The 23,116-nt window shown below is 40.9% G+C and overlaps 1 protein-coding gene across 3 annotated transcripts in view; it reads left to right on the top strand.

The window, feature by feature from the left end:
- The first annotated feature begins 2,912 nt into the window (after positions 1-2,912).
- LOC131081216 (SAM and SH3 domain-containing protein 1-like) overlaps positions 2,913-23,116 on the top strand; it is a 525,757-nt gene continuing 505,553 nt past the window's right edge. For all 3 annotated transcript variants that reach the window (XM_058020163.1, XM_058020165.1, XM_058020162.1), the window contains exon 1: positions 2,913-4,191. In XM_058020163.1, coding sequence (XP_057876146.1) covers positions 3,742-4,191 — 450 coding nt within the window. In that variant the 5' untranslated portion in view covers positions 2,913-3,741. The remainder of the gene's footprint in view (positions 4,192-23,116) is intronic.

Below are 23,116 nucleotides of genomic sequence, written 5' to 3'. Positions count from 1 at the left end.
GTAAGACATTGGGTACATTCAAAGCTCTCACAGTCATTGTTATTTCCTTCTGGACCCTTTTCCAATGCATACCACGTACAGTCAAATAAAAGCAACATTTTACACACAAGTATAAATAGCTCTATTTACCTGAACTAATAGCCTGGTTCTGCAAACATTTGCCTTTGTGTATGAGGAGTTCTAGTGGCTTATTCACCTTGTGCCCTAGTGGAAACCCTAGAGAAATATTTTAGAGTCTGGCTCTCCTCTTTTAAAAAAATCCACAGAAATATTAGCTTCCACTTGTTCATTGCACATTATTCCTTGCAGTATAGTCATGGGGTACTCAGTCTTTGTGTGCATCTGCACAGAATTTCCTGTTCTACCTGAACACCTTCACAAATATCTTGTTGGAATTGTATTCATTCATTATGTGAGTACTCAGCTTTAAAGTGTTTGTGTTCTTGTCTAGTTTTTCTTCAACCATCAAATATGTGAGTGCATGACTCAAAACACTGAACAGTAGTCAGGTATCCAGAGGAAATGCCCATGCATCTTCCTTAATGTGTGAAAAATCAAATAAATTTTGAATGTAGAAAAAATAAACAACCCTTAGTGTCCCTGAATAATTTCACTGCAGTTAATAAAAAGCACATAAAGGACTTCTTCAAAATGAGTTTGCTATTATCAATCAAAACATGCCTCCATCTGCTCTGCCACTTTTTGACCTTCCTTCTTTACTCTTGATTCACCTTGCCAACATATTGACTACCCTCCCCACTATTTGGTGTTGTCTGGGAACTCCCTGAGTATGTATTCCACCTTGGCACTGGGAGCATCAGTGACAATGATGAACAGTGCTGGCACTAGTATCAACACTGAGGAACATTCCCTCTAACTACCCACCCAAACCTGATGTAAGTCCTCACAAAGACTTGTCCTAGATTTCTCTGTGGGGTTGAGGTGAGATAGACCAGTCTTTTGTTTCCTGGACTTCTGATTGTCTTTCTTTTTTTCTATTGTTGTTTATTTTTGTGTTTCACTGTCCCATAAAACTTTACTGTATTTGATGACAGGTGACTTAATTTTTGTGAAACCAACATCAGTGCCAAACCACCAGAGAGGCTGACAATGTTGCAACCTTCCCAGCCTCCACAGTTCCATGGGAACCCACCACTTCTCCTCCTGCAGCCCCATCAGAAGGGTCTTACCCTTTCACCAAGCACATCCAAATCATAACATTTGCAATATCTTAAAAACTTTTCAAGACTCTTCCAAAATGCACACATAAAAATGATATAATTCAGTATGTATTGTCAATAAGACTGATGAATAGGGCCTGCATCAGTCAGATTTCCTGCCTCTCATACCATCAGTTCCAGCTCCAGATCACAGAACCTCCTTGCTAGTTTTGCCGGTGCTGTCAGTCTTTCATCAGGTCTGTGAAGAGAAGATAATTGCTGCATCAATCTGTCTGTAGACTAGAGGAGAGTTTGACATATTATGTGGTCTGGAAGGAAAACAAGATTCAGGGGGAAAAAAAGAAAAAGAAAAAAAAAGAAGATGGAAGGAGATTTTAAAAGGAGTAAAATGCTCTTCCTCCTTTTCTCCCTCTTTAGCAGACGACCCTGTGATCCTTTATGCCCAGAGGCTGCATTTAACCGCTGGTAAGTAGCTAACCTTTCCGAAACACCTTGCAGCGCGATGCTTGCTGTGAGAACGCCGCTGTGCTGCGCAATCATGTGGCGAGCTACATGAAGCCCGGGGACAAATGTGCGCCTAACCCTGCTAATAAAAGTCCTGCAAGAAACCCGTTCCGAATAACGCTCTCCGCCGAATTACAAAATTGGGGGAGGGATGCCCCTCCTCCGGCACCTCTGTGCAGCGGAAGGCTGCCGCCTGTCCCCAGCTCCCCTCAGCCGGCATGAGGAGGGATCTTCGCAGAAAAACAAGTTTCAAGCAGTTTAAAATGAAAATGGCAGGGGTCCTGCCCTCAGCCCCAGGCGAGGGGAGCCGCGGGCGGCGGCGGGGCCGGGCCGGGCCGGGCCTGCGGCGCTTCCCTCGGCGGCCCGGCGGGGGCGCTGCGAGCCCGGCGTTCGCGGGCAGCGCGCGGCGCCTCAGCGGCCCCGGGCGGCCCCGGCGGCGCGGGGGGAGCGGGCCCGGCGCCTCCCGCCTGCCCGCACCGCTCCCCGGGCAGCGCCGCTCGCCGGGACAGCGCCGCTCTGCGCCCCTCCGACCCACGAAGGGTCCCCCTTCCACCGCAAAGGGCTCGCTGCCCCGCGGGGCAGCCGGCGCCGCCGTCTGTCCGGCTGTCCCAAGGGCGCTGGGGGGCAGCTCCCCGGGCCGTGCCCCCCTCGGCGTTCCCGTGTCCCGGGGAATACGGGGCGGGCAAGCCCGGCCGAGAGCCCGCGGAGCCGCGGCGGCCCCGAGCCGCTGCCCTGCCAGGCTGCCTTGCCTCCCGGGCCGGCTGCACCCGGCCGGTCGGGCAGGGCAGGCGAGCGGCAGAGACCGCGGGCAGCCGGCAGGGAAAGTTGGAAAGGCCTGGGGGAGAGCCGGGGCAGGGGGCTGGCAGCGGGGCGGCGGGCGCGGAGGAGGAGCGGGGAGAAGCCGCACCGGGAGGAGCCGGAGGAGATCTGCGGGCGGCGCATCAGGCGCCTCCGGGGTAGAGGAGAGGGAGGACCCGGGCGGGGAGCACCGCTCCGGGTACCGGTGGCCGGGAAGGGAGAGCTCCGGCGGCATCCGGGGAAGGCGGGGGCAGCGCCGGTGACCTGCCGCAGATCGGCTCATCCGCCGCCGGAGGATGCACGGAGCGCCGGCCGCCCGCACGGCCCCGCCGCCGCCGCCTCCTGCCCAGGGCGGCTGCGGACAGCGGCGGGAGCGCCAGCAGAGATAGGGGAAAGAACGCGGGGAAAGTTGTGCGGGCCGGGCGTAGGGCTGCGTGCCCCGCTGGGGCAGGAAGGCACCGCCGGCATCAGCGCGGAGAAAGTGGAGCTGGAAAGCAGTTTCTGGTCTCGCTGCCAGCGAAGCGCATTTTACCAGCTTTACGGGGATGAAGGGAAACTGGGAAAGTAACTCGGAAAAGTGAGTGGGATTTTCTTTTTTTCTCCTTCCCTCTGTTTTGCTCCTAATCCGAAAAGAGCCGTTTAAAAGGAAATCAAAAGCCGCCGTGTGCGCCCGCTGCTGGGAGAGGCGTGGGAGAGGAGCGCACTGCACACCGGCACCCCTGCCCACGCTGGGCGAGGGTGCGGGATCCTCTCCCGACACCATCGTGTACCAAAGCAGTTACTTATAGTAAACAGATTCATCATACGACAGAGAGCAGGAAGGTGAGACAGAAGCAGAAACAGAAACTAACACTGAAAGGAAGAAAGGAAAAAAAAAAAAGACAGCGACTGAGAATTACTTCCAGAGAAAGTGGGTGGATGTTGTGCAGCAGTGACCTGGGATTTTAGGGGATGCACCCTTATATTTTGCTTCTCTCCAGTCCGAGCCTCCCTTCTCCGGTGGCAGAAAGCGGCTGTACTCGGTACAAGAGGAGGAATAAGCAGGAGGGGTTCGGTCAGCAGTGCCTGCGGTGCCCTACTGATCTGCTTTAAGGATTTTTTTTTTTTCCTTTTCCTGGTGGATGTTTTCTTGACCTTGATTTTGAGACCTCTTACTTGCATCGCAGTTTTTGTGGCTTTACGTCCTTTGGCGAAAAGTGGAAAGGGGAAGGCTGGCTTCAGTGCTGAAAGTTGCAATCGTTATTATTTTGGAGCCAGCATGTGCACCAACATAGTCTACGAGTGGCTGAAGACCCTGCAGCTCCCCCAGTACGCGGAGTCCTTCGTCGATAATGGCTACGACGACCTGGAGGTCTGCAAGCAGATCGGCGACCCGGACCTGGATGCCATCGGCGTGGCCGTGCCCCACCACCGCCGCCGGATCCACGAAGCCGTGCGGCGGCTGAAGGAGGCGGACGAGAGGGCGGCGGGGCTCTACTTCACCCTGGAGCCGCCGCCGCCCGCCCCCACCGGGCGCTGTCCCCGCCGGGCGGGGGGGCCCGAGGAGCCGCGGCGGGGGGCGGCCCCCAGGGCCCGGGCCGGCGGGCGGCGGGGGGCGGCGGGCGGCGCGGGGCTGGTCGCGTACCCCAGGCTGAAGCTGAAGATCATGATCCGGGACAAGCTCGTCCGCGACGGCATCAACCTGAGTAAGCCGCCCTACTCCAACAAGGTAAGGGGGTCCCCGCCGGCCGCCCCCCCAGCAGGAGCCGTGGCTGTCGGGAGTAGCGGGGCGGATGGGCTGGGGATGGGGGTCCAGCAGGGCCTGGTCCCGCCTATGCCATGTGCCGGTGCTAAGTTTCTCCAGTTGTGCCACTGGTGTTTTGGAGGGGATTTGGTAAGGATTGAGCACCAGCAAGGTGCGAAAAGTAGTGGGGCCAACAAAGGTCAGATCCACCATCACGTTCTGGCACTGGTGGTATGGCATGGTGCTGTGTTTAGGTTTTGCCTCCCTTTCTTTTCATTAACTGTTCCTATTAGTCTGGTTTAGTTTGAGGTGGGAAAGTGGAAATTGACAGGATGGTCTTAATGGTTTGGGCGTTTCTTTGTCTTTTCTGTGAAACTTTTCCATTGTGTTCAAGAGGGGTGTCTTCTCTCATCTTTTGCTAGTGGTCCTGTTTTAGTCAGTTGCTGTTGGTGAAATGGCTCCTGAAATAAGCGATCATCTGGCTGGAGGAAGAACTCCAGCAGCTGAATCCAACTGTTGCCTGGATTTATTTGCTGGAATATGGTAGTGACTGGTGAATGTCAAAACTATTCAGCAGGCTCCAGCACAGGTCAGCCAGTCTCCAGGATGCACAGTCTGCTGAAAGGCCAGAAAAGGGTACATCTCAGTAGAGTCCATTCCAGGCTGATGAAGCCTCAATGTTTACCTAATTCTTATCTTTTGAAAAGGTGTAATGCTAAAAAGCTAAACTTAAAGGTTCCTGGCAAAAGAGAAATGCAAGATTCATCAGTTTTGGAAGTTTGAAATTGTTTTGTCTGAAATTTTTGGTAGATTTCCTGCTGAAAATGTAATTAGCAGAATAAGTAAAACAACAGAATAAAATTAATAATACCGTAGAGAAGAAAACTATTTGTGAAAGAAACGAAGGTATTATAATGTATGGGGGTTTAAGAGTTAAGAATGAAGTGCTTCAGAGTAGTTTGATAACCCAAGTTGCCTATATTTTCTTCAATGATTTGAAGTGTCATTTTTCAGAAAGACTGAGCAGTTGATGTTGACCTTCAACTTGCGGGTACTCTTTCTCTCTGAAATGCTTATGAATGTATGGAGGCAAGGTGATGGGGAGGGCTGCAAGTCTGGATTTACAGAATTAAAATTGAGAATGTGTTATCTGCTGTCATGGACATGGCTGTGAGGATAATGGGTAAAATTCAATTTGGATAACATTGTGAAGGTGCAGATAATAAAACTACAAATTTCAGTATTCCAGTTTTTTAACATCTTGGTGACAGAGGCCCATAGTCACTTCTCAAGTACAGCACAGTTGTCTGGTTTGGGATGTTTATTTGTTCCCTTTTTCTGAGCTTCTGGCTGAGGATATGGTAAAAGACATTATGTCAGATTTAACACTCATGAACATAAGTACAACATCTTCCAAAAGTTACTGTGTCATTTTGCGGAGATTCTTTTCCCTCCAGGGTTTGGAGTAACACATCATTAGATTGAAATTACCATTACACATTTGATATAAAAGAAATTCCATGGAAGTTATGGCTTGTCAGTGTAGCTGCACCACATTACCACCTCCACAGCTGTGTTTCACTTCTTCCATTTGACTTTGTGTGTGTTCTTAGTTAACAGTTCAGTCTTTCCAAGTGGATCATCTGCCTTCTCTCTGTGGTATTTTAAAGTTGTGTAGAAGTGGCTCTTTGGGACAAGGTTTGGTGGCAGACTTGGCAGTGCAGGGTAAGGATGGACTCAGTGGTCTTACAGGTCTTTTCCAATTTAAATGATTCTTTGATACTTTTCCACAGGAATTGTAAAATTTATAAGATGCCAGCATATGACATCAAGGCAGTTCAAATCCTTGGCATTGATTTCTTCTTTAGCTCACTTTATTTTAATTTGATGAGTCTGATAACAATGTGGATTAACTGTCAGGACAAGCTTGACTTACACAGAAAACATCACTTGGCTTTAATTTTTTAAAATCTAAATGTCATGTTTTGAAATCCAAAGAGAAACAAAGTTTATTTTCCTAGTTTGGTTTTTTTTTTTTTCAGGCTGAGGTGTCAATGTATTTATTTTGGATAATAAATGCATATAACATAATTTTTTACAGTAACAGAAAAATCTTTTCTCTGTGTGAATCACTTCACATTGTAGCAAGTTGTAAGAAAGCATAAAGCTGGCAAGATTTGAATGTGTGTTGCTCAACATGCATTATTCTGAATGCCACCCACTGTAGCAATCTATCTCCAAAATGGCTTAAAGTAAATAGCAGAAGATCATGTCACTGTACATTATTCATTGGGTGTTGTTTTGAGCAAGAAAGATGAAATACTGTATTTTTGCATTTGGGAAAGAGCCATATTATAGCAGTGTCTTAAAAAAAAAATCCAGCAAAACCTAAAAACCCCAAACTTTAGAAAATTGTGTGTATAATTTAGGCATTAGAGTTTTATATAGAACATATAGCATATGTAAACTATACAGGCTTCTTAATGTCAAGAGGAATTGAATGTATTTTCTGCAGCACACAGGACTGAAGAATCAACTTGAAGTTAATGTCATGGTTTTTTTGTATACATTTACTAGTCATCTTTGTCATGTGGACATTCTGGAGTGAGGCACTAGACCACTATTTGACAACTATTTGCATTTCTGGTTGTGCTGAGCTGCATACTAGTTTTCCATTTCCATGGCTTACATGGAGAATGCCATCTTTTCTTCTTAATATCTATGCTTAGAACTTAGTGTCTCTGAAAGGAGGACCCTGCTGGTGTGTATATGTGTGTACATGTACATATGTATGTGCATTTGTTCCCTGAGGAGTACTTCTTGGACTCAGTTAAGAAGTTCTCAAGCAAGATTTGGTGTTTTATTTTAAAACATCCCTGAGAACTGGAAGTGTTGCTCCTCTGGCTTCTTCAGAGTCTTTTGCTAGCTGGCTGGGCTGTAAACATACCAAGAGATCAAAAATTAATATTGTATGTGGCTGTGGAGATGTTAAAAGCATCCTTTTGCTGTCTTTCCTTTTTGCTGTAGTTTCAGATGAAAGGTGGAACAACAGAGTTGGCAGAATAGAAACCTATTGCTATGGTAAAATTTAGTTTAACTTAGTTTGATTTCAGTCAGCAGAAATGGCTAACAGCTACTTTACAGAGCTTAACATAAATCCCTTAAAATTGGAATTGAAGCCATGTGTGTGGGTGACTTCAGACACAGAGAATTATCATAAGCCATCTTGATTATTTCCATGGAGAATTTGTATGAGGCCTCACCTCCTTATATTGTATCCTATGTGGATTTCAGGTAAACCAAGGAACGTAACAGTAACTGAGGAAAGCTGCAAAGGAGTCAGATTTTGTTCCATGTTGGTAATGCTCCATAGTACTCAAAGCTTTATGTTTTAGTTTTTTCACCAAGCTTGCTATTGCTGGCTGGTAGCCTTAGGAGTCTCCCATGTCTAAGAAACTTCTTCTGGAGGTGATGGGATTTAATGCCCTTCAAAAAAGAGCCCATGACCAAGTGAAACTTTTTGTCATCTTGAAACATCTAGCTGCTCAAAAAAATTATCTTTGATGGTTATAATTCTGTCATTAATTAGAAAGTTAATTATGCACAATGTAGAAAGACTTTTGACAGTCTTTTACCCCTAGAAGTTTTGGGAAATGAATTGATGGCAGAAGGAAACCAAAATGAGCATACCCCCTGCATTACAGTGAAGGTGAATGTAGGAAAACACAGCACTGATCTGAAATAAGGGGATCTGATAAGTATAGCCATGAACTTCACAAAAAACACTTTTTTCTTTGGTAGGCTTATTCCAGAATGGATAATGTCCATGCTGGGTTTGCGAAGAAGTCACTAAATGTCACTGTGGAAGAGGGAGCAGAGGAGCATTCAACTCTGTCAATAAAAAGACAAGTAGGGTACCTTGTTGTGGAACATGCCAAGAGAAATTTAGTACTCTATTTATCTTGAACGTAGATTAAGTGACATTTAACAGTTTACTGTAATTTCATTATTATTTCTAATTGAAATAAATGGCCTGACCTCTTTCTTGAGGAACTTTATTCAATTTTTCATCTGCATGGAATTGCAAGTACATTAAAAACATACTTGCATTAAATCTCCCACACCAATTAAGATTATTTGCTTAACCTCAGTAAAGTTATAGTCATGGAGATTTCCATATTTATTAGAGAGAATAAAACTGTAGTATGACATATGTACATGTACATGACCTCATTGTCACTCACTGTGCTCTTCATGATTATCAGCATGCTTGGAAAACAAACTAAAAATTCAGATGCATGAGATCATAATCTCAAGAGTTCAAGCAGATGTAGAAAAGTTAAATGTCAGATCCAAATGAGTATCTGCTTAAACACCCAAACACGTTCTTTTTAAGTTATGTGCTGATAATATAGCACAGATTTGTGGTTCTGATTAAGTCTTTGTTTAATCCTTGCCACTACAAAATGAGGAATATTTCACAAAAGTTAAGTTTTAAGAGGTAAAGAAGACAGCAATTCTACTTTGAAATACACTGGTTCAAGCTGGGGCTGGGATAATGTAATCAGTACTTTAGATATCTACAGAAGTGAATTCAGCAAATTAAAAATATTGTGCTTTGAAGAAATGACAACACTCACCTGTACTGGAATTAAACATGAACCTTTTTCTAAAGACCTGGCTGCTTTAGAATAACTGCATCAACTCTGATTAGCAGAGCGTTCTCAAATATGCCTTGGGGAAAGCTGCCTATTGACAGAAGTACTAGTGCATTAAGTAGTAACAATATTTTCATGGCAATAAATTAGCAAAGCTACAGGCAATGTTCAGGAAGTGAAAAGGTATTTTATATAAGATACCACGGAATTTGCCTTTGACTTCACAACTCTGTTTTCTTTTAAAGAAAACTTAGCACCTCATATATTTGGCAGCTGTTTCAAAGTCCCCATTTATTAAACTCACCAAACACAAACTGGAAAAGATCTTCCAATCAGCCCATCAAAGCAAAATGTTTCAGAATGTGAACAATACAGTACTATATTGTATTTGCATTTGAATTGTTCCTGAATATTTTAAAGTGTATTCAATCTCCTCTGGAAATGTTGAATGCAAATCTTCATGGATTTCATTATTTTTCATTTAAGAGGGATGGAAGATCTCATTAGGGTACATTACAGGTGGCATCCTGAGAGAGGATAGTATCGACTCCACAGCTTTCTTTCCCCCTTTCCACAATTGTGTTAAGAGTAATTTCTGAGCTGTGATCGAGGTGTGGTCTGGCAGAGGAGTAGTGTGGGACTGAGCAGCTGCCCTGCAAGGGGAATCCTTCCCACATCTTCCACAAGGCTCTAAGTTTGAAGGAAAAGCTAAACTTAAAGGTTCCTGGCAAAAGAGAAATACCTAGCCTCTGGCAGTTCCCCCAAAGGACTTGATTCTCTCAGAGCTCTGTAGTGCAAAGCTGAACTGATTTTTCTCACCTACTGTGGGGTTTTGTGTAAATACTGCACCTCAAGAGGGACACCACCTGTGTTGGGACAAAAGTCTATATACCAGTTTCACTTCCATGCACTGATAACCTATCTTGTTTAAAGTTTGGTGATCATACATCTTTCTGAAATGTAAATGCATTTTAAGGAAAATATTTATGTTGATAACCCTCCCCCCATAGCTTCTGCCTCTGCCATATGTAGGATGATTAAGCCCATATACACAACCACATATGTGGAATACAAAAAAATCCAAGATAATTTCTCACTAAAGAAGTAATCTTGTGAGACATGTTTCTAGTTTTGCATATGACCAATATTAAAATCTCACATATTCCATGATATGGGCAGCTGTGTCACTGATTTCTGATGTGGAATTGAATAATTTGTTTAAAGTCATGACAGATTTTAGACAGATGAGGCACTGGGACCCACTGCTGCAATGTCTTTGTCTATTGCCTTAGGATTAAGAGTAAACTTCTTTACGTGTAAGTAACAGAAAAGTGATCAAGGAATAGCTGGTGGCCTGGCTGCATGGCAATTAGTTATGCTTGTTAATTCTCCACGTTAATTACACCCTGTGTGCATATGTCATTCTGGAGGGTCCCTATCCACTAAGGTGTATAGATCCAAACATAACCTGAAACATGCTAACAGCCATTACAGAGTTTTTGATAAGTGCAGCAGAGAGGTTTGAATTGACAGGAATACTATTATTATAGATTAGGAATAAATTTATTATATCACTTACAGGAACTTGCTTACTGGTTTGAGACTCTTCTACAGCAGAAGAGGATGGAATGTGTTAATACTAGAATGTAGGTTCAATGTTTGAATTTCTTGCTTTGTCAGTTTGAATGAGCCCCTCTGCTTGGTGTTTGACAAAGCTATCTGTTCAATCTCTTTGTCTAGGCTAATATGACATCTCATATTGATGTGCTTATCTTGACAAATGTGGTGGCTTGTGTGCCCTGCAGGAATCGTCTTTTATTAAAAGAGCACAGCATGGCTATGTTTAGCACTGCCACGTTATTTTGGGAATGGCTGTGCAGCAGGAAGGGGAGATTCGGGTGAACCTTCCATGACACTGGCAGTCTGTGAGCCAAGCTGGCCCAAAACTGTCCCCAGTGACTCATCCAGCCTCTTCAGTTTGTTACTGCAGATAGTAAAAAACTTTTCTTATGATTTTGCAAAACAAAAAGAAGTGGCGTGTCACGTGAAACACAAGTAGAAGGGCCTTCAAACAGTATTTCATCTTCATTCTCACAAACTCAGCAGGATGGGAATGACAGTGATTCATGCCTCTCGTGGGAGCCCTGTTCTTCCAGTTGGTCTCATTCCCAGTGAAGTCAGTGGGGGTTTTGCCAGGGATTTCATTTGATGCTGCTTTTTGAGTGAGGTGTTCAAATTTAAATCAGCTAACAAGCATATCCCTACAGGCTCTAATTGTGGTGGTGGACAAGAACAGGGCTACATGAGTTTAGAATGATAAATACAACAGTAGCATGAAAAAAAAATCAGAATTTTTCTAATCTTTAAGTATCCCCATTAACGGCTCAAACAATAGTGGGGCAGACTTTTGAACACAGATATTGCAGATCTGTGCTAGAATAAATGTTTGGTAAATATTCTCTGAAATCTCCACCAATGTGTATTGGTCGGAGGTAACATAGTTATTTACAGTTGTCCTCTCAGTAACTTAAAATCAGGGAGAAGTAGCAATAATATATGGCAAATAAACCTTATAGGCAGGTAAAAATGTATGCCTTCTACACATTTGGGTTTTTTTTTCCCAGAATAATTGCATTGGTTTTGAGGAAACACATCCTGATGCAGGCATGTGGTGTTATCACTGCATATGATGTCAATCTTCTGGGGAAATTAAGTCTGATTCTGATGTCTGTGCCTCAAAAATACATGGTAAACTAGGCCTGGTTAAGAAAAGAGCTAAAAGTCTGGGAAAAAAACTTTTGCCTTTCAGTCATGGGCTAAGGAAAGCTTGTAATGTTTTCTTTTCCCAGAGTTAGTTTAAGTGGCCACTTGGCCATGCTTTCACATGCATAGAAGGAAATATTTTTATTAGGAGAAAAAGGCATTGAGAACTTCAGTGGCTGAGTTCTGTAACTAGGCTATTCATGCTGTGTAGAAGGCCAAAAGCCAGTATAAACCAAAAACTTAGTAAGTATATTCCATAGAGGAAATAACAAAACAACCTCCAGACAAAACTAGGAGTGTGTGCCATTTTTGCATCAGTGCCCTTAGTTTGTGAATAGAGAACTTTGTTGGAAGTGGTACCTCTGCCTTTGGCTCCACATTTCCCAGCTCTTCCCAGACCCTTCTGTGTACTCCAGAGCTACCCATTTCCTGATTTTTCCTAAATTATCTCCCCAAAGTCTGCCTCAAGACACACTCTCTTCTTCCCTAAAAACAATCTTTTTCCCATCCAAGAATATACATCTTTTGCCTTTGGTCTTCCTAACATTTTTTTCTCCTATTCTGCATTCTGGGTGAGTTTCATTGCACCTTCCTCTCCTGCTGCCCAGTGTCTCTGGCTGCTATTTGGATCCTTCTCTCTCCTCCCTTTTGTTCTAATGAGAAGAGAAATTTGCCCACTCAGGAGAGCAGGGCAATCACTTCCCTGCCCATTGTGCTCAGTGTCCCCAGCTGCCTTGCCACTGACACAGGTGGCTGAACCCAGGTTGTTCTCATAAAATGAAAGCTTTAAACTTTGATGTTAAAAATTTCAGTCTTAAAACTGCCACAAGCAGCAGTCATCCAAAGTCCCTCCAGTCCCAGTTTTGTGGCAGAAAGAAGGGATTGATCTAGGAAAAGGAGGATATATAATCGCTTTTGAACTGCTGTGTGGGACTGCTCTGATCTTTTTGAGGCAGGACTCAATGTATTCTTAAAAAAATGAGTTCTAAGCTCAATACAAAATGCCTTCAATGGAAAAATTTTGAAAGGCTTTTCTTTTTTGCATAATTTTCTAGTTCAAATAGTATGATCATAATGACTGCTTCTAATTGCAGCGTCTCTGAATTCTTGTCCTTTGTTTTTTGTTTGCCAAAATGTTTTTGTTGAGATTTTATTTAAACCTTTTCTACTTATAACTGCTTGCATTGTACTGCATTAAGAATTTTTATACAAATGCATCTCTGACCTCTTGTTTACCTCATAGTTAAGGTCCCCTCCTAAATATCCAGCAATTAGTTTAGCAGGGGTTTTTCTACAGTTAGGGAATGAAAAGTACCAGAATAAAGAATCATCAAGACTACCATAGGTCTTTATGTGCTAGTTCCTAAGATAAAAATTTCAACCTAAATATAAGGGCAAATGGTTATTTCAGCATCTGAGTCTGTATTCTTTCTCACATCACACCAAATGTCAAAAGGAGATCTCATTTTAAAACACTAACTTGTAGAAACTAATGGTGGAAATTGAAATTGCTAACCAAGAAGATTTGTTCCTTTTAAGGTATTAACACTTAGAAGAAAACACCAAATAACGAAAAGGGACTAAAAGTAATTTTGATTTAACCTGCTGTTTTCATGTGAAGAAAACTTTATTGGACTTTCCTGTGATAACTTCTAAATAAGATTTTGCCAAGAGGGTGTTTCAGAGAGAGCATTTTCACATGCACTTAGCATTTGCACAGTGGTAAAAATAATGCTCTGTAGTTTGTGGAGTAGGATGGAGCAAGAGGAAGTTTGACAGGAATACCACTAGCTGGTTTCTGTCCAGCTCTAAAAATTGCACACAGTAGGGACATACTTCATAGAGCCAATGATTAGAAGTGATAAAACGTGTATGTGTCATTGCCAGTAATGTCAAAACCAAACAAACCCCCCAGCTGCTCATTTTATATCTCTTCAAGAAGTAACATCTGTATCCCTAGCAAAGGTTAAGGCAAAATTCTTCAGTATTTCTCAGGCTTGTGGTGTAAAATCTCCTAGTTTGAAGCAATGTTGAAAAATTCTCTTTTCAGTAGTGTTTTGGGTCCTGATGCAATAGTTCCCCAGGAATTTTTTTTTCTCTTTGATAGAAATGCATGCATGTGCTATCAAGTGAAAGGAAGGGAGCTTATTTGCTATTAGGCTGATGGAAATCAGGTGAGCTAGACTTGCTCCTAAGTGCTCCCAGGCTGGTGGCCTCAGTTCTCATTTACCTCTACTTTATAAATATGACTAGAACTGCATAACCTTGAGCTGGTTGGGATATTTTTTCAAGGGAACTTTGCCTGCAATGACTCTTCTCATAGGTAAGTTTTATGCATGTCTTTGAAAGCAGGGATTATCATGACAAGAAGTGGTCTGAATCTCTTGTGGAGGTTGTTTTATGCTAAGAGTGTAGCAAGTTATGTACTGGTTTGGGTGTTGTGCTGTTTATAAAACATTGTATCACTGATGAAATTGGGTTACTTTCCTATGAGTCTTCAGTAGTGGGAATTAATTCACCTCTATGAGAAGTTGTGAAGGTTTGAGGTATTTCCCTAAGGAATTGTTCCATCATAGCAATGGAAACACTTAAAAGAAAATTTATATTCTTAACTCTACGTATATTAAAAAGAACTGCTTATGTAACCACTGGATTCATTAAGTCAATTCCTATGGTGTCTATCAGGAAATATGCTGTATATCCTTCCTCTGTTTGTGTGTGATGGGTTTGGAAGAAGCATGGTTTTGTCTATGTTTTTATAGAACTTGTTTTATAGACCTCTCAGTGGCTGAAATTGATGTAATAGTTAATATTATTGATCTCATTTTGGAAAATAAGGCAGAACTTCCTTTGTGCTGAGTATATTTCTTCCTACAGGGACAAGGAAATGAGTATCATCTTCTCAATAATAAATAGCAGCTTTGTACTTACAATGAATATGAATTAAATGCAAGGTGAAGGAATTTCAAGGGCTTATTTTTCTTTTCTTGCCCTTGTATCTCTTGTCATGTTTGCAATGGAAAAGTGTCTTTCTCTAATTTGAATTTGCCATACAACTAGACAAGAATGTGTCTAGTCTAGTTGTGTCTTCTATTTAGCCCATTCTATCTTTAAAATCTTCCTTCCTTTTTTGTTATTGTTTTTCCTGATAGTTTGTGCAGTATGAATATATGCTTCATGTACTTGATAGTTTTTCATTTCATAGATGTCTAATTGAAAGTTTGTGTGTGTTATTTCTAGCTAAGTGCTAGCTTTTATTTGCCTTCAAATCAATAATGGTACATAAATTCTTCTCTAAATGTTTAGAGCTGGCATCCCAAAAGTGACTTTCAGAATGACTCTGTTGTTATCACTAGCACCTTGCTGCTTTATTCAGCGCCTCACAGTGCTCCTTGGTAATTTGGTTTTTTTTTTTCTGCTGCTCTTTTTTTTTGTCTCCTTCTCTTTTTGATCTGTCTTCCTTTATTTTAGTATGTGTTTGCCTTGCTAAGTGTTCCATTTACCAAAAAACCCCTAATTTTCTCTAGTTCTCTAGACTCTTTCAGATAAGTATCTGATTAGTAATTATCTACTAGTGGTTATGTTTATCTCATGGACAATAATAAGCTAACAGAGAAATATTTATGGCTTTAATATTACATGGGTTTAGGGGCACATATGAATATTTAAAAGCATTACAAAGCCCCATAAAACTAGGACCTGAACAGACTACAGAATTGAATTTTTGTCTTGCTGTATTTTCTTGTGGTCTGCTCATTAGTTGCTTGAAGGTGAGACCTACAGAATATGTAATTGTATGATGGTGGATAAATAGCTCTTAGATAGAAGAGGAAATTTCTGCAGTTTTCTATAGTAGGGTTTTCAAATTAAAAGCATATTTACACTAGATTCTGTCAGGTTTGTAGGCTGTGGCCATTACTTCCATCGTGTGAGTTAGTGGAAATTTTGCTATTGATTTTGTTGGGAATGAACTGAGGGTTTTGCCAAGGAGCTACAACTGTGCTTTCAAAGTACTAAATAAAAAATGTTACCACTATGGTTTCTGGTTGAAATCTTGCCTAGATTTAAATGGTTTTTAAAACATATTTTTATTAGCTGCTATTTTCACGAGCTGGTAAAGTCCCTTCTCCTTGGAATGAGCTGCTGAGATTGTGGGTGCCCCTCTCTCCTCTGCCTTTAATGTTGTTAGCCAAATGCTGTTAAATAAATCTGTATCTTTTTTTTCTGCTTGTTTGCTTCTTTCTCTTTCTTTCTCGCTCTCACCCACCCCTCCCCTAATGCCCACCCGCTCCTTTCCTTTTTCCAGTTTAGAGGCTCTTAAGTTGTAGCCTGTCAAACAGTCTGGTGAAATTCTGGATGGTTTTCCATTTTTCAGCTAGAAGTTAGGGAATGGAAGATGTTGTCAGTAAGAATGAGATTCTATTTTTTGGTACATCAAAAATATTGACAAGTCAAGAAGTGGAATAAACTGATAATTATGTTATAATTATCTACTGATGCTGTATCTCTTTCAAAAGAATTTTTAACCTATTTAAGAAGAATAACTCCATATTTTAATTATTGGTGCCTTACTAGACCTAAACTGCCTGGGAGGAGCAAAACTTGAAAAGGTGATATGAGCTATAGTAAAGAAACTGCAAGAAAGCCAGACTGAGGAAAGAAGGGTTTCTGCACTGTGGGTTTGTATCATCTGTTCTGGAGCTGTATGCCCCAAGGATGAGATCACTCTGACTTTGGTGAAGGGGTGGGATTTGTTTGGAGATGGGTAGATTGGTTTGCTTTTGTCTGGTCAATCCTAAAGGTGGAAATTTTACTGACATTATTACTAATTTCCTGTTCTTTTTTAATTTAAAAAGTCGTGTTCAGGGGAGTTTTTGGCTGTCTGCCCACGTGCTCCCTTGCTTTTTCTTCAGAATCTATGCTTTCTGCTCTCTTTTCTGATAAATACACACATTTTTTAGACCTGAGCCCATTGCTTGTGCTCATGTAGACCATCAGCCTGAAAAAAAAAAGTCTGAAAAGGTATGGGGTATGCTAATAACACCCTGAGGATATTTTCTTTCTATATCCCCAAAACTATGTATAAAGAATATTTAAACCCGGCTTTCCAAATACTGTCAGTGTCTTTTAAATACAAGAAAAAAATGGAAAAGAAAAGCATATTTTTTTTCAGAGGTTCATGTTTAAATCACAGCTCTGGATGTTGTTTAGACAGCTTGCAGCTGAAGAATGTTTCTTGCAGTTTTATATAAGCTTCTTTTTTTCCCGTGTACAAATAAATGGTAGTGCTGCATGGAAATGTGTATTTCTAAGTACCAGAAAAAGGAGTGAAAATTGTTCAGCCGTTTTCCATGTGTTCCCTTTCAATGTATCTAAGATTTGTCCAAGCGGATGTTGCTTGAGTTGTAAAAATAATTCTGTTTGTGTGACATCAGATCTACATAAGGAGTTAAATGTCCTTCTACTGTTCAGCTAACTGGTAGCACTAACCTGTAAGTTTTTGTGACTGAAATACTTTTCCAAAATCTTTGAGTAGAGGTGACATACTGGTAAGTATTTTTTTCCTCAACTGTAAGCTGGATTTTTAAACTGGTGACTGACAAGCAGTTGTATAACTTTTCAAAGGTCACATTACTGGTGATCTTAATCTTGGCTATTAATTCTTTTACAACACTAAGCACACTAAGCTGTCTTTGCTGTTACATTTTTTTTCCTGAATCTTCCATGCAGCAGTTTAACTTGTTACTTCTTGCCATGTCTGCCATGGTCATGAAGAATGAAGGGTTTTGTCTTCTCTTCTGGTGACAAGCTTTAGCTGCCCAAGGATGTTACTGAGTTCTGCCTAAAGGGGTCTAACTAATAAAGATGGTTAATCAAGTCTTCTTTTAGGTTTTACTTGCTAGACCAATTCTTGTTCTTTCAAGTTTGTCCCCTCCCTTGTTGGACTTTAGGGCTCTGGATGTTGAATCCCATTGGGGCCTTGCTGGTGTTGGGCATAACTCTTTGCAGTTGATAAATTGGTTTGTTTGCTCCTATATGGCTGATATCCTTTTTTAATGCTGTGATACTGTGGATTCATGCCTTGGATCCACAAGGCCCTGAGACCCTGGGTAACAGAACCAGACGTTTATTTTACATCATTGGTGTATGCAGTGCTTTGTGGTCAGTGGTGCTTTCTTGCTGTTGTCCCTGATGAATAACATTCCTGTATGTGGAGGGATAGAATGTGAGAAAATAAAGATAGTGCAGAAGGTATCTCACACCTGAGGAGTTGCAGCTGTACTAATCACCAAAGATTGGGAGCAGGCCTGCCCTTAACAGGCCACAGCTGTGTCCAGTTAGAAGAGGAGTGCTACAAAAGAGTGGGTTAGCTGGGCAAAGAGGGAGTTGTAATTTGTTGGTTGTGCTGTGAAGAGAGGCAGAGTTTGTTGGTTGTGCTGTGAAGGAGTTAGTGCTGTGAGGAGATGTCCATGAGAAATCACCGAGAAGGTATGGGAGCTTTTGCAATACAATGACAACACCTGTATATTTTCCAGGCTCTCCCTTCAGTGTAAGCCATTTGGTAGTCTAAAGCTGTTGTTCTATACACTAATGCTCTATCCAATTGCATGTGGCCTACTGATGTAAAAAATTGTTTCTCTACCCAAATCAGTGCTAACACCAGTGATTGTTGCTGTAATGAGGATAGCCCCCTGCAACACTTATCTTGATGTCTCTTGAAGTTTTTGTTTGTAAAAATACATTTTCCCTATATTTTGTACTCATTTGGTACTTTGATTTATACTGTGCTTCTCTAGTTTACTAATCCAAATGTCTAGTGAAACAACTTCAGAAAATATAATGAAGTTAGGATTTTTGTCATCCACTTACTTCCTTTTTTTTGTGGCAATTTATTGTCTGGTATACCAAGAAGTTAGGTTGAGTTTGACATTATTGATTCTAGACAAGTTTGGGTTGACTATTAAACATCCTGTCACTTTTTGATTAATGTGAGAGAAGTATTTTTATGTGGGAAGATTAATAAGTATTCTCTGTACAGCATAAAAATCTTGTTCCAACAAAACGCATTTGTTTCAACCTTCTGTTATCTTCCTTTATCCAAAAAGTCACTGCTCTTGGTCACTTGTACCTCCAGTTTTGGGCAAGGGTGGCATGTTTTCTTGCTGAGCAGCAGCCCGTCTCCTTGCATGCAGTCTCAATTTCCCCCCATGCTGTGATCATAAATCCAGCCTTGTAGGCGAGTGCCTCTGCACAGCTGTTAACCCCTACATGGATGGCAGTGTCTGTCAGACAGAGCCACCTGTGTGTCCTCTGTGTTTCAGCTCCTGCTGGTTTTCTGGTGGGTAGGGGAAACTGAGGTAACCTTGTTCTCTACTTTAAACCCTTTGTGCCTGAGCGGGATTTGCCTGTAGGTGCCACGGGAATGTGTGTGTGCAAAAGGAGAGTCTGCAAAGGATTTGTCCACAGTATCATGAAACATTGCACAGTAATTTAACCATGGGAAAGGATGTGCTACCGAGAGGAATCGAGTTCATGGAAAAGCCCTGGACAGTTCAAATGCACAAGCAAGAGAAAAAAAAAGCCAAAAGTGTCACTCATGTGTTTCCTCAAGCCTTAGCAATGGAAGGGATAAATGAGAAAAATCTCTGTGTTTGCATCTCTGTAGTACTGTATGTCTTAGTCCCTACTTGTATAATCAGCAGATCTTCTGTTTAATGCAGTGGGAGCCCATGCAGTGTCTTTGAATGTTGTCTGCATTATCCTCCTAATGGACTGAATGTGTTTTGATTCACAAATGCTGATCTTAATGAGAAAGGGGCAAGCTGCAGCATACAGGAGATTTTTTTTTGTGCTTAATTGTTGAGCCACACATTCCTCTACTTATGTGAACTTGGGTGTTTTCAACAGTTTATTTTTAAATAGTAAACATTCTTAAATAATACTGATGTTACTCACTTTCACCACACAATTCCTGAAAACGAACAGTTCGATATACTGCTTTTAAGGGAAACATTTGGAAGTTGCTTCTAGTCTGGAGCTTTGGGGAAATTAGGAAATTACTTAGAGAAAGTTATAAATCTGTGTAAAAGGGTTTTTAGATTAAAGAATACTTTTTCAACCACGACTGTGGCTCATAATAGGATGTTATGGAATAGAATGCATAATCTGATCCTGTAGAAATTACTGTGTTGAAGTTGGGAGATGAAGGGGTGGGTGGGGGGGGGAAGAGAAAGAAAGGATGAGGAGAGAAAAGGAAAAGAAAAGGAAAAGTGCAGTTTTTACCTTGTTCTCTTCAGATTCTATCCCTGGAGGTTCTGCAGGAAGGATCTGCAAATCGTCTCTTACTGGATTTTTTTTTTTTGCAGTGTCATTAGTTGTGGAAAACCCTCACCAGAATAAAAACCAATTTTTATTGCATGCTAAAATACACTTCAGTGACCAGTTGAACCAGACAGTGATATCAGTATGTAGATGTGGAGGAATGTTTCTGGCATTGCAACTGGTTTATTCCTATCAGTCATCATAAGAGAAGCTCTGCAAGATCCTCAAAAGTGCTATTTCTGTTTTTTTTTTTTAATAGAAGCTGTCTTCTAATTTTCAGCCTACATTTATTGTGGACTTGCTTTTCATATTTTAAAAAATATGAATGACCTCTTTAAGTAGGTTATTGTGTAACAATAGAACAACCCAGACTCAGTGCCCTGTGCATTTTCTCCGACATGGGTGAATCTCCTTGCATGAAGAGATTAATTGCAACAACAGTCTCCATTTGAGCGATAACCCAGAGTCACAGCACAGTAAGAGCAGATCTATCTTTTCAATGCCTTTTTTCTGATAGCTGAAATGAGGAAAGCTCTCCTGGTCTCTCTTTGTCCAAATAGTCCACAACCATAAATATTCTGATATCCGTTTCTTGCTAACCTCACTTAATGTGGGTTTGTTTCAGAATTTTTAATCTGATAATGTCTAGGATACACTTTCATCTCTTCAGAAACATTAAAGTCTTTTCCTGTTATGAGTTATTTAATTTTCCTGAGTTCCTTTCCACCTCTCCTAAAAAAAGCAGACATTTCTAGAAGCAAACTTTCTTTTTATTACTAAGGAAATGCAGTAGATTGGTCAAGTTATGTGCAAGCATTTTCTTTTTTGTTTCCTAGATTTTGTCTGGTTTTGTTTTCTCTTTTTAAAATTATATACAGTGTTTTACTACTTTGTGGAATATTCTTGTACACTGGTGTAGGTGGTAAGTTATCCCAGGTGTTACTTCAAGGTGTGTCTTGAAGTTTAATTACAGGTCCAAACCGTGTGTATACCACTGCTGACCTTTTCAGTTTTTGCTTCTCACACTTAGAACAGGTTTTTTTTTTTTTCAGTCGATGAGTTTGGTAGCCACATGTATTATATAAACAAGCAGGGGTGCCAAATCTGATCCTTCACATTTTAAATTTTTTATTTACATATCTCAAAGCAACTGCTACTATCCCTGCCCCTACTGCTTTCTTAGATAAAGTAAATGTTTGTAAAGTCAATTTTGCAGGGCTGCAATTCTTGGCAACAAAATAATTTTGAACACTGGTAAGGGAATTTATGGATTTCAATTATAGTTTGTAGTATATCATAATTCTAGTTTTATACCCTGTGCAGTTCAGTGTTTTGGATTTTTAATGGGTATGGAGCAGTAATCATAAAAGTGATTCAAAATGCACCCAGTAATTACAGAGATTTTCTGTTGCTTTGCATTAAAATGATTATGATTTACAATCAACGAAATTGCAGTCTGTGGTTTTACTTCAGATACTCATGCTATTACACTGCTTATTAGTTATGGTCAGTGATTTAGAGCTTAAGAGCTACACATTAGAAAGCTGTAAAATTAGTTATTCTCTAATAGATTATAACAGTAAATTTAAAAAAGACTTTATATTAGTTATAATCTTGTATATTAAAGAGTACACATGTAGCCCTTTGTATCTCCTTTTGTTGCTGGATATTAACTTCAGCTGAAATGACTTAGATGGACTGCAATAGCCAGAGTCATGCACATATGCATGTGGGTTCTTTCCTCTTTGTTTCTATTATAGTCTAAGAGTTTGAGGTTAGCTGCCAGCCTCCTTTCTGTTTGGCATGTAAACTAAGTACTTTTCTTCACCCCTTCCCATCAAACCCCAAATGCATATCTAGGTATATACTGAAGTTCTGAGTACTTAAAATCATACAAAAAGAAGGAAGTTCTAATTTACTTGCAAATTATTTTAGAATGCCTTTTGAATAGAGTAAGTATATAGAGGAATTTTGCTCACATTTCTTCTTTCTCCACTTTCTCAGTTTTCTGTATATATTTTTTGTACCTTCATGCATCAAAACTCAAGAACCGACAACTACGCTTAAGTAATGTTATTTGAATGGATCCTACAAGAAAAATGAAGGGACTGTTTACAATGGCATGTAGTGACAGGGCAAGAGGGAATGGCTTCAAACTGAAAGGGAGTAGGTTAAGATGAGATATTAGGAATAATTTCTTTACTGTGAGGGTGGTGAGGCACTGCAAACCATTGCCCAGAGAGGTGGATCCCTAATCCCAGGAAGTGTTTCAGGCAGGTTAGTTGGAGATCTCTGAGCAACCTGGTTTAGGAGAAGCCTGGAAAGGTGTCCGTGTTAGTGGGGTTGGAACAAGACGGTCTTTAAGATCCTTTGCAACCTAAACCATTCTATGCTTCTGAGTTGGGCTTTGGGAACTCCCAGTTAAAGTTGTTTTCGAAATAACATGTTTCTTGAGAACATTCTTGAGCATTAGCATAGAGAGCACTTTTCTGTTCTTATTAAACTTGGATTTTAACTAAGATAAGATAGTGATCAGGGACATTAGCAGTCAAGTCACGATGTAAAATGTACTCCTATAGTTACTGATTACATACCTGTTCTTTAGGAATACTGAATAAAAACCTCAAAACTAGAGAGGTTTCTGAAAACTTGAATGACAGTGGTTTGTTTCTACATGCTTTAATGCAGGGCCTTTATTGTTTTTGAACAATAGTGTTACAAGAATAAATGTAGTATTTTATTTTAGCTTGTGTTTTATGTGGAATTCTACTTAAGGTTTCAGTCACTGTGTTGAATTAATGCTTGTATTAATACCACTGATGTAAAATGTTCTTAAGAATGGTCTTTAGAAATTTTTCCATATTAAGATTCTTCATCAGAAAGTGGGTTTTGAAGTGCAGCAGAGATCTAGTACTGGTTGCTTTGGGTTTTGCACACTCTGGCAGATTCTCTCCAGCCTGGCATCTTGTTTAGTGGTCATGATAGGGTGAAGCAGGGTGTATTGGGAATTGAAAATAGCAACATTTTATCTTTCTTTTCTTAAGGACTTAAGTACTTGTAAAATCAAGCAGGAGAAATGCCAACCAAAATTGAGTTTGAAAAAAATTTTTGTCATAGTCTATTTGTGTTTAGAGCTTGTTGGATATTTTTTGGTCAAAATTATGCAC

Source organism: Melospiza georgiana, chromosome 3 (genome assembly GCF_028018845.1).
Source record: "Melospiza georgiana isolate bMelGeo1 chromosome 3, bMelGeo1.pri, whole genome shotgun sequence".
NCBI lineage: Eukaryota > Metazoa > Chordata > Aves > Passeriformes > Passerellidae > Melospiza > Melospiza georgiana.
Note: the sequence above shows the minus strand (reverse complement) of the source record. Positions and strands in the feature narration are given on the sequence as shown.